Source organism: Mustela nivalis (genome assembly GCF_964662115.1).
Source record: "Mustela nivalis genome assembly, chromosome: 7".
NCBI lineage: Eukaryota > Metazoa > Chordata > Mammalia > Carnivora > Mustelidae > Mustela > Mustela nivalis.
The window spans coordinates 44,849,699-44,867,013 of record NC_139026.1 but is presented as its reverse complement, the minus strand read 5'-3'; the positions used below and the strand labels follow the sequence as shown (position 1 = coordinate 44,867,013).

The 17,315-nt window shown below is 41.1% G+C and overlaps 1 protein-coding gene across 1 annotated transcript in view; it reads left to right on the top strand.

The window, feature by feature from the left end:
• The first annotated feature begins 5,380 nt into the window (after nt 1-5,380).
• Nucleotides 5,381-17,315, top strand: part of TPH2 (tryptophan hydroxylase 2) — a 96,433-nt gene continuing 84,498 nt past the window's right edge. The window contains exons 1-5 of the mRNA XM_082742857.1: nt 5,381-5,613; nt 8,082-8,234; nt 10,761-10,944; nt 11,055-11,155; nt 15,902-15,969. Of these exons, the coding sequence (XP_082598983.1) occupies nt 5,509-5,613; nt 8,082-8,234; nt 10,761-10,944; nt 11,055-11,155; nt 15,902-15,969 (611 nt within the window). The 5' untranslated portion in view covers nt 5,381-5,508. The remainder of the gene's footprint in view (nt 5,614-8,081; nt 8,235-10,760; nt 10,945-11,054; nt 11,156-15,901; nt 15,970-17,315) is intronic.

The following is a 17,315-nucleotide window of genomic DNA, read 5'->3' as shown; positions in this document are numbered from 1 at the left end:
TGTGCAACCAATCTTCCGAAGTTTCTATCTTGTAAAACTGAAACTCTGTATCCCATTGTCCATCTATACCTCATTGTTTTTTCCCTTCAGCCCTTGGTAACCAACATTCTACTTGAGACTGACTATTCACGATGACTCATGTAAGTGGAATCATATAGGATTTGTCTCTTTGTGACTTATTTCACTTAGCATTATATTCTCAAAGTTCATCCATGTTGTAGCATGTGTCAGAATTTCCTTTTTTATGGCTGAATAATATGCCATTGTATGTGTATACCAAATTTTGTTTATCCCCTCATCTATCAATGGACGCTTGGATTGCTTCAGCCTTTTGGCTATTGTGAATCATGCTTCTGTGAACATGGGTATACAACTATCTCTTTGAGACCCTGCTTTCAACTATTTGGCAACTGTGTGTGTGTGTGTACATGCATCCAGAAGTGGGGCTGCTAGATCTATGGTGATTCTGTTTTCACCTTTTTGGGGAACTGCCATAGTGCTTTACATGGCTGCTGTACCAGTTTACAGTTTCCCCAACCGTGCACAAGTGTTTCAGTCTTTCTTTCCTCTTATTTTTTTTTTATTTGTCAGCTAATGTTCACTGATTTACTTTAAACTTTCTATTCCCAGCTATGATCTATTTCCTAAACTCCAGTCCCACATTTATAATTGTACGCTATGTAAAGTTACTTGATATGGGGTTCGGGCATGGGGTAACTGGGTGATGGGCATTGAGGAGGAAGGCATGTGATGTCGTGAGCACTGGGTGTTGTATCCAGCTGATGAGTCACTGACCTCTACCTGTGAAACTAAAAAATACTGTATGTTAATTGGTTGAATATAAATAAAATTAAATTAAAAAAATAAAAATATAGTAAAGAAATATATGATACAACACTTGTCACAATAGCTGAAAATTAAAAAAAATGCATCAATAAAAAAAAAATAAAGTCACTTGATAGTACAGTACTGCAGTCAACTCAAATTCCCTGTCCCTAAAATTCCTCTTTTATCCCAAAACTTATTCCTTCTTTGGAAATAGTGGAAATGCCACTATTTCCAGTTTTGGGAGATTGATAGTTTAATCTTTTGCTTATATGTGACTTTGCCTTCTTTTTCTGAGGTCATATTCAGTGAGCCTCTAACTCCTTGTTGATTCTCATTTTGACATTCCTTTTTCTACTCATAACTGCCACCATCGAGTTCCAGCTTTTATCATTTTTCCTCCAAGTGGTTGTTTTGCCTAGACTAAATCCCACTAACGTTTCACTTTCATAGGCTATAGTACCAATTCAACAATAATAAATGCTTCCTCTTCAAATATAATTTTTTAAATCCTACCATTTAAATTTTGAAATAATCAGTCTTTATCCTGTCTTTCATATTTTATATTCGTCTTCTGGAAACTTATCTTCTTTTGACATTTTTCCCCCTACCTCTCTGAACTTTTTGATTTTCCTTTTTTGGATTTATTTTAAATTGTTTCTTACATTTGGTCAGGATTCTTCTTCTCAGACAACCTACTCTCCATGAGTAAGGCTATACTCACATAAATTCAGTTATTTGGCAATACCTTAACCTCTATATCCAGCTTAGGTCTCATTTCTACATTAAAACCCATATATCTAAGTGGACATATATGGACATTGGACATCTTCACTTGGCCATTCACATGCAATCTGTATAAAATCTAACTTTTTAGGAATTTCCTCCTAAATTGCTAGTATTTATGTGTGGTCTAGTTTAATGTATGGCATCTATCATTTACCCAGTCCCACAAGTCAGAAACTTCGAAGTTGTTCTGGCATCTTTTTTCCTGCTCCCACATCCAAGTAGAGATGTTCTATGGATCTTACCCCTTGACACCTCTTGTTTTTTTCATGGCATCCTTAATGCCATTGCCTTAATCCTGGTCATCATCTCCTGGCTACATATTTCAAGTCCTAAGTGGTGTATGCTTTCAGTCTCGTAGTCCTCCTCCAAGCTACTGCTTTTCCAAATACCAATGAGGTTATATTATTGACTTGCATGAACCCCTTCCAATTGTTTTCTTTCACCCGCAGCAGAAGGTGATAAAGTACAAAGCCATTTGGGTTTAGCAGGATTTGATCCTGCTTTCCTCCTCAGCCTTCTTTCTCGCCGGGTACCCTTGCCCCAAACCCATATGGCAGCATTGTTGAACAACAGTTCTCTGTATATTTTCTTATATTCTACCTAGAGTAGCCTTCTTTCTGTCTCCCTTTCCATTTTGCTTAACAAACACAAACACTTTTGGGAAGCTTTTAAACTTTTATTTTATTTATTTAATTTTAAAAAGATTTTATTTCTTTATTTGAGAGAGAGAGAGAGAAAGCATGAGTGGTGGGGTCAGGGGAGAGGGAGAAGTAGGCTCTCCACTGAGGAGGGAACCTGAAGCAGGGGCTCAATCCCAGGACCCTGGGATCTGGGACCATGACATGAGCCGGAAGGCAGATACTTAACTTACTGAGCCAGGCGGCCCTTAAATTTTTATTTTTAAATAAGTGTAGAGTAAAATCAATTTGTTGTACAGTTCTTTGAATTTTGACATGGATAAATCAGTGTAACCACCAGCATAATCAGGATATAAAATATTGCCCCTCAAACACCCTCTTGCTATCCCTTTGAAGTCACACCCTCCCCCACCCACAAACCCTGGCAACTACTGATCAGTTAGTTCTCCATCACTATTGTTTTATCTTTTTGAGAGTGTCCTATAAGTGTACATGACCTTTTAAGCCTGGCTTCTTTCACTTGGCATAATGCCTTAGAGATTCATTTAGGTTGTATATGTTAATAGTTGGTTCTTTTTACTGCTTTTATATCACATTTTGTGAATATCCCAATTTGTGTATCCATTCACCCACTGAAGGACATTTGGTCTGTTTCCAGTATTTGACCTTATGAATGTGTGTACAGGTTTTTGTTTGAATATAAGCTCATTTCTCTAGAGTAAATACCCAGAACAAGCTCACTTTTAAATATTCAGCTCAGGCAATGCCTCCTAGAAGCCTCTCCTGACTCTCGTAAGGTAGCCTTGAGCACTCTGTGTCTTGTGTTTCTAGTGTCTTCTGTAGATAATTCGATATATTTTGTTTCACTTGTTTATTTGCATGTGTGCTTCCTGCAGCTTGTCTGTGATTTCCTTGAAGGGAGACACTATATCTCATTCATCTTTGCATTGCCAGGACTCAGTTTCAATGCCTAACACAAGATGACCACTTAACGAATTTTGTTGAATGACACATCATCCCAAACCCTATTCTAGCTGAAATTATCTGTGTGTGGTCCCTTTAGCCTACTTATGTTTCCTTGTTTGGAATACTTAAGAGGTTGTAGAATGTAATAGTTGAGAACATGGAGTTTGGAGCCAGACTGCCTGAGTTTTAAATCCTGCTTCTTTAATTGCACGAACACTTTGGCAAGTTACCTAAATTCTTCGTGCCTCAGTGTCTCTTTATATAAAATGAAAATAATAGTTACTGTCTTGCAAGTGTTATTGTGATGATCAATCATATTTTTACCTAAAAATTTTCTTAGAATAGAGATTGGCAAATACTAAGCACTCAGTAATATTAGTTATTGTTATTATCATTACTTCAAGCAATGTATGTATTAATTTTATCTTTTAATAGAAAGAAGTAGCATGGTTTTGCTAAATGTTTTATTTTAATTTTAATTTAATTTAATTTATTTATTTGACAGAGAGAGAGAGAGAAAGAGAGAGAGATCACAAGTAGGCAAAGCAGCAGCCAGAGAGAAGGGGAAGCAGGCTCCCTGTTGAGCAGAGAGCCTGATGTGGGGCTACATCCCAGGACCCTGAGATCATGACCTGAGCCAAAGGTAGAAGCTTAGCCCACTGAGCCATCCAGGTGCCCCTTACTAAATGGTTTAGTACAGCACTAGACAATCTTAAAATCCTATATTCTAAACCTCAATCAGTGTATTTAAACTTCACCTTCCTGGAAGCACCTGCCTGGCTCAGCCCATAGAGCAAGTGACTCTTGATCTTGCGGATGTAAGTTTGAGCCCCAAGTTGGATGTAGAGATTTCTTTTTTTTTTTTTTTTAAGATTTAATTTATTTGACAGAGATCACAAGCAGGCAGAGAGGCAGGCATAGAGAGAGGGAAGCAGGCTTCCCGCTGAGCAGAGAGCCCGATGCGGGTTCTCGATCCCAGAACCCCGGGACCATGACCCGAGCCGAAAGCAGAAGCCTTAACCCACTGAGTCACCTAGGCACCCCGGATGTAGAGATTTCTTAAAAATAAAATCTTAAAAAAACAAAAAAAAAAAACCCCACAAAAACCAACCTTCACCTCCCTATTGTTCATCAGAGCTGATTTTTAGAGGAAATTCTTGCCAAATAGTATTTCCAAAATTAGATGTTTATGTCCCCTCAAGATTCCAGAAACAATTAACATCCAGTTAACATTAAGTCATCCATTTTGGTTTTGAAAAAATTTCATCTTATTTTCTGTACAGAAGAACAGTGCCAGCCCCAGGTTTTGTTTAGTTTTGCAGTCAAACAAGCACATTTGGTCAAGAGTCGTCCATCTTTTGGGAGACTGGTAAAATTTTCCTATGACATGGTGATTTTTATCACTTACTAAAGTTTTGAATAGTAAGTACTTCACTTGATCTATGCATTTCAAATTGTTGGGTTTGATCTAGTTATGAGTGGAGAGGAAAAATTCAGTAACCATCAATAATATCAAAGGAATGACTGATATATAGGCATTTAGTTTCCTTTTCCTTCCACGTAGTGAGGAGGATTCTAAGGTTAGTGTCTCAACTATATCTATACAGTGGCTAAATCAAAGCCTTACATTTCCTTTACAGTACAATTGCCTGAACATCACCACATAGCGGCATCACAGGATTGGGAAGCAGTGCCTTTTATGAAAGCCGTCACACACATCCAATCGTAACACATCAGAGCAGAAAGCACTGATTAATACAAAACAAAATGGCTTAAGGATTCAGTAACGCTGATCTTTCTAATTTTGCTCCTTTTGGGAAGAAAGCACAGAACCTTTGAACTCATAGTCCCCTAAAAGCTGAGATTAGCTTGCCAGTAGCAGGTCTGAGAGATGAGAGCTAATATCAGGGGACAGATGTTTTCTTTTACGTTTAACACCCCGTTATGTATTGTTCTCACCACCCACGCCCAAGCGTCTATTCGACCTATGAAACAGACTGCACCAGAAGCACAGATAACCCCAGGCTTCAGGTCTGTAATCTGATCGTGGCCATCGGCAGCCAGAAATGAATTTCTTTCTAATCAGCTTTCCATCAGTCCCCAGTCACTCATATAAAGGAGCCTGGGGAGAGGACGATTCCCATTGCTCTTTCTTCAGCACCAGGGTTTTGGACAGAGCCTGGAGCGTGCTGATATTCCTCCCCCTCCCTTCCTCTCTCAGTCTCCGCGAGCGCGGCTGCTGCCCCGTTAGTACCCCCTGCTGGAGAAAAAGAAAATTACACCGGGATCCATGCAGCCGGCAATGATGATGTTTTCCAGTAAATACTGGGCAAGGAGAGGGTTTTCTCTGGATTCAGCGGTACCCGAAGAGCATCAGCTCCTTGGCAGCTTAACAGTGAGTACTGAGTAGCTGGCACTATAGAGGAGTGCCTTCTAAGGTAGCGACAGTCTTATCCTTGCCCTGTGGACACCTGATGTAGAGTAAGCACACGCACACCTCAACTTGTTTCTCTAGCATCTGTCTGTATACCCTGCCTCCTGTCTGCCTTCAGTCTTCCTTCTCTCTCCATAAAGTAAAGTGGGTGTCCTGCTCACTTTGTTCTAAACTTCCTTTCCTCAAAGTTTATAAGTAGAAAGTAAAAGGAGTTCCTAAACACCAAGAGCAAGAGGTTGTATGAACCATTGTCTTAACATCTACAACCAAAAAAAGTGTGTAGGATTTCGAAAATCCACTTATTGTGAGTAGGAACAGGGAGAAGAAATTAAATAGATTTCTATGGTTCCTGCAAGATGATTGTGTCTCGTATACCCTTTCCTAGTTACAAAGCCTGTTCTTTAAACACAGAGGTAATATTTTTAACTTGTCTATAGGTACTGATTATTGGGATAAAAGAATGATTGGTTCCTTTAAAAAGTTTTCCTCATTACTCCATTTTTCATTTTAATTACTAGAGTAATGACAGCAATACATAACTTGTTTTAGTATTTAAGGCAGTTTTTTAATTTAAATACTAACAGGAAAAAAGTTAACATTTTGTAGGATTTTAGTTCCTACAAAAAAATTGAGCTAATAGTGATGGGATTTAATGAAAAAGACAGTGAACAACAAAAAAATTCAGATTCCTAGTCAAGAAAAATAATGCTCTTTCATTTCTGTAACAGAGTTCACCAAACCAATTACAATTCAGTCTGTATCACAGAAAGTTCTATTTTAATATCATAGTTCCAAACATGTGCCAGAAGGTTATATTGTGCTGGTGTATTATTATTGCTGAAAATGTTGAAGAGTAATCAGGGCAAGTTTTGTAGAACTGTTTAAATCAATTTTCAGAAATGAGTCCAAAAATGTAAATAGATTTTTTTGAATATCTAAACATCATGCATATTTGGATGAGATATTACACTGAGGAATTTTGAAGTCATAATGAATGGCTAGAAGGAAAACAAAGAACTCAGAGTTACAGTTAATAGATGACCCTTTCATATAAAAAATTCTACTTAAATATAGAAGAGCTGTGTGCTATGTGGTAGGAAGAAGGCAGATGCTGGGAGTGCGGAGACATTTGAGCTTTTAATGACCAAACGTAGTGTCAAACGCCAATGTCTGCATTGTCTTCTTCAAGTCATAACTAATAAAATATTCATTTCCATGATATAAAAATCTAGTGAGTGAGGCAATAGGAAAATGTGACACACGTGAAAATAAAGCCAGTGGGGGCATCCGAGGAAGACAGTGGTGAGTCCCTGTTCACTGTGTCCCATATCACATGTCTTTTTCTCAGTTTCATGAGGAAGTGGTAGACTGGGTCTGATTGCACTGTGCTACTATTAGCCAGGGAGAAGCTTCTCTGTTTGCTCAAGTCTTTATTTGCATATAAAGAACACAAAAAAAGTACACCTTAACTTCACTATGTCTTTTCACTGAAGGTTTCAAGCTTTTTAATTTGGTATTTCTGACAGTGTGATCCAAGTTTCTGAAATCTGCCCTTTTTGTTTTCAACCAATAGGACTAATAGTCATCACTTAGTTCTGTAGTATAGTAATTTGAGTGGCTACTGAAGTGTTAATCCTTTTCAGTTTCTCAGATTTTACTCTAGCTCCTTAGCTACTTTTCTTTTTCTCTTTTCCTTCTGCCCCCACTCTATGCCTCCCCTCTCTTTCTCCTTTTTTCCCTTCCTCCCTTCCTTCCCTCTCTTTTTTCTCCTATTTGGGGCTGGATTTTAACAGACACTTTTCAGGAATCTTCTGCTGACACGGATGGCCTTCATGGAATACTCCCCGGGGGTTGAACTTCTGCAGACAGAGTCAGGACAATGTGGATCTAACTGCAGAAAGGAGGGTTGTCAATTTCAGGGAGTGTCCTGACATATTTCAGAATGAAGTGAATATTTTGTTTTTAAGATTTAATTGAAGCTAAAATCATTGTTGTGAACAATAGGTTTCATCTTATTCTTGTTATGTTCAATAATTAATAGAGTTTCCATATTATGCAACTAGGCTAACAGACCAAATTTCATGCTGTAAAACAAACCTAGAAAGTAAAACAGGAAGTAGTCATATATGAGACTTGATGATGGTCAGATTTTTGTTGCTATTAAATAAAGTGAAGCAAATCTGATCCCTCCCCCCCTTTAATTTCAACCACTGGCTACCTTGGAACACTGGAAAATAGTGTCCCAGAGTAAATTAGACTGGTATTTATGATCGAGAGTTATAAGCGACGTGGCAACCTCTCTTTGAGTTTATATGATTACTGAGGCTTCTAGCATATGAATGGACTATTTGACTGAAAATCTAGTTATGAGAACTCTGGGATCCTAACCAATGTTTGTTGTGTATGTGTGTGTTTCTACCTTCTTGAAGTTAAATAAAGCTAACTCTGGCAAAAAAGATGATAAAAAAGGCATCAAGGGAAACAGCAAAAGTGAAACCAGTCCCGAAGGTGGCAAGACGGCTGTTGTATTCTCACTGAAAAACGAAGTTGGCGGATTGGTCAAAGTGCTGAACCTCTTCCAGGTGAATGTAAACATCATTACCAAACCTTACAAGTGACCGGGTGCTGGATGAGAAACCTGTCCTCTGCTGTGAAATGTTACTGAGACCATTTCTGGATAATGTGTTCAAAGTTCCAAAGAAAGCATATTTCATGAAGCTTTATAAGGGAAGTTTGTCTGCCAAGTGGTGAAATAAGCAGATTTGTGTCAACTGTGTTTTGTTAATTCCAAGTGAACCTGCTAGTAATTCCACAGACTATCACCAGATAAGAAAGTCAGTAATTAAAAACTGGGAGCCTCACCCCTTTTTTGTTTGGCAAAAGGAGCCAAGGGGGGGATCTTTAGATATCAAGAGACTGCAGCCTGATTTGATGTGTTAACATCTGAATTGTGCACACGTCTGAAAGCTCATTTATTACATCTGCCGAGATGCGCGAGTAGAGGCATTTGGTACTCCCATGAGCCTCACTGTTACATGAACTAGACATGTCTTTGCGGAGATGAGTCTCCTCCTATAGAAGGCAGGCCTAGCTCTCTCTCTTTATTTTATAGAAATGCAGGAGCCTTTTTTCCAGGTCCAGTTTGGTAGCCTGAACCCTGAAGAAAGAGCCCGGTTGAGGGTGAGGTTAAAGAACCCCAGAAAAACTGTTGCCCTCTGGCCAGGGCGAACCTGATGGCTACCTTATCTTACAGCAAGCGTCGTCCCTTACAAATGCATTTTGTTTGGGGGCTCCGGGTGCTGATTTGAGCTGTCAGATAGGGAGCCTCTCTCTGCGCGGTGCCTGGGGCAGCCGGTGCAGCGGGAAGAGGATTGGAATTGCAGTCACAGGAGTCAGAGCTGTGTTCTCCTGGCTTGGCTAATCACTAGCTGCTTCCTAGCTTCCATTTCTTCATTTGTAAAATAGCGATCATAATTCCCACCTAACGAGGTAGTTGTGATGCTGGAATATGAGTGAAAGTGCCTTGTAAAGTGTACGAGATGAGGCCTCTATTGTGAGGTCTCTTTGATGACCAGGGAGAGGGAATTAGCAGCCTGATTTGGCAAATATTTCCCTGTTCTCTCTTGACCTGGAAGAAAGGATCAGGCACCATAAACAGTGGTAATGGAAATCCGGGGAAATATTTTACACATAATTACATCCACCAGTGCTGTCTCTGCTCGGTGCTCCAAGGCAGGCTGGAATCCCTGGAGAAGGAGTTAGCAGCCCAGAGTTTTCTCTTGGCCATCAGCTAGTCATGGGGTCTTAGCTAAACTACTTAACCCATCTGGACTTCATTCCCTTGTCTAAAAATATGTACTCTGCTTTAACCAATGGATATTAAAAGCCCAAAGTGATACAATGGGTGTGAAAACTCTTGACCTTAATATTAGTCTTACCTTTATTATCAGCCAATTTAGAAAATACGGTGTGACTGTAAAGTTTAATAAAAAGAGACATGGAGCATCTAGTTTCCCGGTCACAGGGCTGGTTTCTCTATTCAGAGGAGGAGCCTGTTGGATTTGATGTTACTCTGGCCCTGGAATCTACCTCTCCAGCTCCTCTGCTGAAAATTCCAAGACCATCCAGAATTGCATTAGGAATGTGAATTGATAATCACAGGATATCAGCCAGTGTAATGGAGAGATATGGGCTTATTCAGGGGTGGGTCAGTGTGGAGATGAGAACTTGATCTTCAGTTAACTCAGGGGAAAGTTTAAACCTAATGTTTAAATATTAAATTGCTGCCTCTCCCCTCCCCACCACCAAACACCTTAGTGTAAGGAGACATTTACCCCTGAAACCCATTGGGGGGTGATGGTTGCAATGATGTATCCTTGCATGAAGCTAGTCTGGATATTGTTGAAACCGAACAGTTAATGAGTGGTCCCACTGAGGTGTGTTTTTTGATTGTTGTTGTTTTTTTTTTTTTTTTTTTTTTTTTGCTCGTGTTTTTGCCTGTAGAGATACTTTCTTGGCTGCTTTTCTTCCTTTACTTTGGCTTCTGTCTCCCAGCTATCAGTCCTTTGCAGACCACCTGCCCAATATCTGCCTCATTTGCCTGCTATTTGTACTATTTACTTATTTTTTCAAAGGTTATTTTTAAACTTTATTGTAGTGGAAACCACTATTAAATCAGGGTGTTGAGTTTTAGCTATGTTTTTTGGAAACATCTGAAAATAAAAATGTAAATTTGGGGATGATACGATGATGCGATAAGCTAATATTTCCCCCATGTAACTATGCACATCCCCAATGGGATGTGGACCGTGTAGGGAAATGATGATACTCATAATTATAATACATCTAATAGGGTCTTTTATATGCTTTTATATACGCTCTTTAAAAAAAAAAAAAGAGACAGGAAAACCTACATACAGTCTTTACTCCTATGAATAGAGGAACTGGTTGGAAACATTTCCCTGTCTCAGTAACCAAAGAACAAGTTTGTCTTTTTCTCCATTGTGGGCAGTTGGCACCTGTTCTTAAGAGCTGAACAAGAAGAGCCCTTGGAGTCCTTTTTATTGTGCTGTGAAGGTAATTTAGAGATGTTGCTTATATTTCCACAGGAAAAACATGTCAACATGGTTCATATTGAGTCCAGGAAATCCCGGCGAAGAAGTTCAGAGGTTGAAATCTTCGTGGACTGCGAGTGTGGCAAAACCGAATTCAACGAGCTCATTCAGTTGCTGAAATTTCAAACTACAATCGTGACGCTGAATCCGCCGGAGAACATTTGGACGGAGGAAGAAGGCAAGCCCAGCCTTTCCTTGTCGGGTGATTTAGCAATCTGACAAATGTTGCAAAAAGGAAAATACAATCTGTGAGCTCATACTTTTGAACCCACACTCTGTTTTCAACAGAACTAGAGGATGTGCCCTGGTTCCCCCGGAAGATCTCTGAGTTAGACAGATGCTCTCACAGAGTTCTCATGTACGGTTCCGAGCTGGATGCCGACCACCCAGTAAGTGTCCAGTCCAATCCATTCCATACATGCTGGCCCAGCTCCGTGCGTGTGCCAGGCAGCATACCATATTGTGTGCCTCATTGTTAGAGCAATTTATTATTTATTCCCCATCACACAGAGCAGGCTTTCCAATGATGAAGCTTTCCTATACATGTGCATTGGCTGGAAGTAGGTTAGAAGGATGGCATTTCCATGTAGCATTTGTTCTTAAAAGGGTTGGATAGAGGAGATTCTAAACCCTGGAGAATATTTCTGTAGCATTAGACAGCGTGAAATATACTTGCAGATGGTGACCCTTGGAAAAACGATGAACTGAAATTGATCACCCCTTTGAGAAATGAGGGAGGACTAGGCATTATGGAGCTCAGTGAGAGAATAAAATTCCCCTTTCTATTTTCCTTGACTGGAGGTAGTTAGGAGTAGAGTAATGTGGTGGACTTCAGTCTCAATGGAAAGGCAGAGAGTTTTAGAATAAGGTCGTGATGGAAAACACATCTCTTCCCACATCTACCCTGAATCTATTGACCACGATCTCTCTTCTCTTCCAATAAAAACGACCACCTTTAAAGAAATATGATACGTAGGGAGGCATTTCGCATTATTTCCTCCCTTCCCCTTTACATCAGATTTTATTTAACACAAGAGACTTGGAAGTTCTTTACGGTCAGAATGAAGTACAGTTCAGAGTCTGCGAGAAGTAAGCAATAGAATCATTTGTTACAAGCACTTTTTTTTTTCCCCCCAGTGCCCCTTTCTACAAATGGGCAGATGAAAGGGTGAAACCCAAGAAGATTGGCCATGCTTATAGAAGGGCTTTGTGGTCTGAGGGTAATGATTTGCAGATAATCATTTTATTTAAAAGGAGGAAATCTAGAAACCTGAAGTGTGACTATTACCTTACACAGTGGTTCTCCAAGTGTGGTCCCAGGCTCAGCTGCCCCAACATTACCCACGAGTTTGTTTCCACAAGCTCACACGGATGTTTGAGAACCACTCCTGTAGAGAAAACCGTGACAACCTCCAAAAGAGGAAAATTTCCAATCGAATTAGTCATTTGGCATAATATACCAATTCAGACTAATGCATAACATACCACTAAAGCAAATGGTCCCATAGACCTAACTCAATGGCATTATTTTCAAGAAGCTTAATTTACTCAAAGATACGGTGTTACAGTTGCCAATCCAAAATTTCAGAATAATTCACAGTAAGTCACATGGAAGGCTTCTGAACACTCTAAGTGCCTTAAAGGGTCATCCACTTATTATCTCCCCACTGCCCCCCAAGCCAGCCCAGTGTTCAGAGGAGTCAGACTTAGCACAGAAGCCTGATTTAAGAGATTAGCAGTAATAGGACTTTCCAGATACCAGCTGTTAACTTGCAGGATGACCTTGGGCAAGTCCCCCTACCTCCACGCCTCAAATTCTTCATGCAAAAAGTGGAAATAAAATCCTTATTGACCTCCAAGGGGCATTTGAAAGGCCTCGTTAATAAAACAACTGGAAAGCATTTTGGCAAGAGTAAATGCCTAATCCCAGGAATGGAAATGCTGTAGTAAATCATTCAGATCAATGTCTGGATAGTAAAGGATTTCTTGCTTAACCTCCTATTTCCAAATGTTCCCCTTAGTCTAGTTCTTAAATTACTCAACCAGGAGAAAGAGGGTTTGCTTTGTTTAGAGGAACAACCATAGGAACCACTGACCTTGTGAAAAAATGGATTCCAATACCCAGTGTAAATTTCCCTGTGTTTATTTCTGATCCATTACTCCTAATTGTACTCACCTTATGATACCTTCTCTTATTTTCTGTGTAGTCAGTTGAAATAATTCCAAGTGCTTAGCAATCTCTAACCTCACTCACCATTTTTTTTTTTAAACCCCATGTACTTCTTTTATAAGCACACCAAATGTTCATGATGCAAAATCTGGTATTGGTAAGTGGGTGTTTTTTGAAAGTTATTATTTGGTGAGCATGGAGAAAGAGGGCTAAGGACTTTTGGTGCCTGGGACTACTCCCCGTTCTGAGCTAGGGATTACTGTGTCAGGCTGGTGTCCTTGTACTTAGATGGCTCAGAAGGAACCGGAATGGGAGAGGCAGGGTGCCGAGGCTTGCTGGAAGGGGTTAACCATCTATCTAGGTCAGCGTCTGTCTGACTTTGCCAGACAAACCACCAGGAAGATCTTTTCAAAGTGCGGAGTGGGGTTCTGTATGCCTAGTGAGCTCCCAGTTGAGGCTGGCTCTGGAGGTCTGCTACCCCTTGAGCAGCGGGGATCTAGAGTGGGATGGTCTCTCAAAGTGCGGTTCAAGGCCCAGCCACAAAGTGCTTGTTAAAAATGCAGGTCCTTGGGCTCATCGGAAGCCCCCTGAATCAGAACTTTCAGGATGGACCCTGGAATCTGCATTTAAAAGGACTGGTGAGCCAGATTCTGGTGAGCCCTAGTGTTTGAGAACAAATGTTCTGGCTCAGTGATGCTCGACCTTAACTTTCCATTCAAATAATCTGTGGGGAATTAAAAAAAAAAAAAAATACTGAGGCCAGGGTCTCACCTCTGAGTGCTTAGATCGTAACCTCTGGGAATGTGTCTAGTTTTGGAGTATTCTTTAAAACTCCCTGGAGGATTCTAATATTTCAGCAGGGCCGAACTGTTTGGGATAGCTACTTGAGTGCCACTGCACACTTGGCTGAGTGTTTTAGGGTGCTGGGGGGTTCTTCAGTTCCTCTGGATTTAAATTGGAGGAAGCATGAGTGTGCTGCAGATACTCTGTGGGGATTAGCCTTGCCAGATTTAGGGGGAAAAAAATATATATGTATATATACATATATATATATTTTTTGCCCAGTTAATGCGAATCTTAGGTAAACAAGGAATCATTTCTTAGTATAAGTATGCCCCCCCATTGCTTGGGGGTCCTCTCTGTTATCTGGTAACCTTATCCCGGCCTTCAGTCCAGAATCCATGGCCAAGGAATGCTATCTCTGTGATCACTGGTGTAGCCAGCGTTCCTGTTTTATTTTGCTAGTCCGCAGTTCAATCCTGGCAGCTCTGGCTCGCCAATGATATTTGCATAATCACAGCCATACTAGGCTAATGAGGCATGATGAGTAAATCACTCTCTCGCATGCCTGGAAAAGGTGCAGGTGTTTGCCAAGGAGAGGCAGTCGAGAATCTTCAGGAAGCCCAGGCGGTAACTATTCTTGCAGGATGGTGTCTGGTTTGGCGGGAGCTGGGGAACAGGTGCTGTGTGTTCACATGACTCTTTGCCTTTCGTCATAGCCTGCTTTCCTTCTGAGTCACACAGGTGCTTGGAACTCTTCTGTTTTGCCGTCCTCGGCTGTTTGGTACTCCTAGGAACTTCAAACTTGTACTTTCTCCTCTAGAGCAGAACTTTTTTTAGGTCACAGACCCATCTGTGAATGCGGTAGCTTGGTCACAACATTTTGTGTAGACAGAATTTAAGGCCTCGTAAGCCTGCATGTGAACACCAGTTTGAAAACTACCAACTCATAGCAGAAGAAAGTGCTAGCTTCTCTGGTCGGCATACCTCATTTCTGCAGGGTGTCTGGGTGATCTCGGGCTGCTCTCTCTGTGTCCCGCTGACAGTGATGCTCTTACAAGAGAAAGACCTTTGACTGTGGAAGTTCTTTACCTCAGCCCAGCAGACAGTCCTTAAGGCCAGTTCTCCGCTAACCATACAAGAGAACAGGGTGATTTTCTCTGTGTTTGAGGTTCCTCTTGAACCTCAAAGACTTTGCAGAAGCAGGCAAGCCAGAGCAGAGGTAACCTGGGCCTTCATGGGCCTGTCTCCGCTCTCCTAACAGAGCCCATGACCCCAGAGACCCGTCTCACCTGGCCTCCATTCTCAGAGTGGCCGCTGCTTCCTGGTTACCTTTGAGGTAGCAGGGTTGCAGACGTGTAAGACGTTACATGGAAACAATTCCTTCTGGGTTTCCAGCAGTTTGAAGAAACCAGCCCAGAAAGAATGGAATGAAGGTACCTGAAAGAAAGGAAAGTGGAAGGTCTGTTGACAAGAGGAGGGATTCTTGAAAATCTGGAAAAAATTTTTTGAAATTCTGGAAAATTCCTCTCGGAAGTAATTGTACTTGACAAAACAATGACAGACAGGATGTTTAACTTCCCAAGTGCATGATGATGGACAGAAGTCTTGAAGTTCCTAAAAACTAAACAGGATTGAGGGGGCCTCAGAGTGGGATGGAGCTCACTTGCTCTCCTGTGCATGAATCCCTTATAACCGATTTTGCATTATGTGGCTCTACTCATAAAAAACAGCAAAACCTCTTTAATCTATGCTAATTTGGGGGATTCAGTGATTATTCTGAATGATAGAATTTTTAACAAATGTGCATTTATTGGCTGTGTACCCAAAGCAATTACATTTAGGTTAACTTACTGAATAACCATGTTAAAGGGACCTGTTTTAATGAACAGGATAAGATTAGCTTGTGATTAACATCAATTACACATAAATGATACTTGAGAACCAAAGATACCATTCACTGTAGCCTAAATTCCCATGCATCCCAAATTAGTGCAGCCCAAATGGAACGAGGTCTTACTGTAAGCCCGGTTCGCCTCTGCCTATGCCATCAAGATGGTCATCCAAGGATAAAATTCACATTTGACTCCCACACTCAATAAACACCATGGCGATTTTCTTTCAGGACTACTGCGGTCGATTTTTCGGCACTTTGTTAAATAACTTAATCTCTTTTCTGTTTAAGGGATTTAAGGACAATGTCTATCGACAGAGAAGAAAGTATTTTGTGGATGTGGCCATAGGTTATAAACAGTAAGTACCTGTGTAATTCTTCTCTGCGACTTGCGGCTGGCCAATTAGGGGAAGCCCGTGCCGTGTGAGACAGCCCAGCCTTGTCTTCACTGTAACGTTTGCAGAAGGCAGAAGCGAACCATTTTAAACCCTCCCCAACTTGGTGGGGTTTAAAGGCCAACACTGATTTTTCACTTGCGGGTGTAATTGTAGCAGAATGAGACCAGCAGGCCCCATGCCAGGCGCTCCATTTTCACCATTGTGTTTGCTGCTCTACCAAGGCATGGGGCCATTTTTGTATATACCCTGCAGGGTCTGGAAAATGCGTTTGAATTGTACTTGCGATGTGACTTGTCAGTAACCCCTTCAATGTCCAGCTTGCCCGGGGAAAGTAGGAGGGTACTCAGAAATGGTATGAGGGTTCACGGAAGCAGCCTTAATAGAAAAGAAATGTGCGCGTTTTACATGGAAAGGGAAGTCCCCTGTAAGCTGGAGGGCGTATGGGAGAGTTTCATGCCGAATCCCAGATCCCTGGTGGGATGAAGTCAGAGAACCTCCGGACTGGGATTAGGACGGTGCCTGGTGCATGCCGTGCGACAGGATGTTTGGGACCGGCCATAATGTCATGTGTCGATGCAGGAATGGGTTGTAGGCCTCTGTTTATTCTGTTCACATTAAGAAAACATGTAGACCATCATGGTGTTGCCTTTCCTTTGTCTGGTATGTGATCAGCAACATGACCTTGTCTTCAGAGCAAAATGTAAATCTATACCCCATAGGAAATGTTCTTTCTTATTTTAGTTGTGACCAGATGAGAAGTTGGACTGTCGTGTGGGGCAGGCTTGTCCTTGGTGAGAGTTTCACACATCTCGTGTGTTTTAGAAAGCATGTCCGCCTCTGCTTTTTTCTCTTCCTCTTTTTTCTTTTTATTATTAATTTTTTATTTTTTATAAACATATATTTTTATCCCCAGGGGTACAGGTCTGTGAATCACCAGGTTTACACACTTCACAGCACTCACCTAAGCACATACCCTCCCCAATGTCCATAATCCCACCCCCTTCTCCCAAACCCCCTCCCCCCAGCAACCCTCAGTTTGTATAACACACAAAGGCTTAATGCCAAGTCAAAGGATCCCACATCACACCTCTGATTGCATCAGCTGTTTGCTCATTTCTAAGTTCCTTTCAGGCTTTGGGTTCTCTTTCTTTTCTCCTCCCAAGCCTCAGGCGTCCTTCGTTCTTTCTCTCCTGTATTTATGATCCTAAACACCAGGACTACTTGCCATGTGCTTTTCCCACATGTTGTCTACTCCATTTTTGTCTTCCTCTGTTCCAGGCAGCTTCTTGATTGCCTTTAGCCTCCTG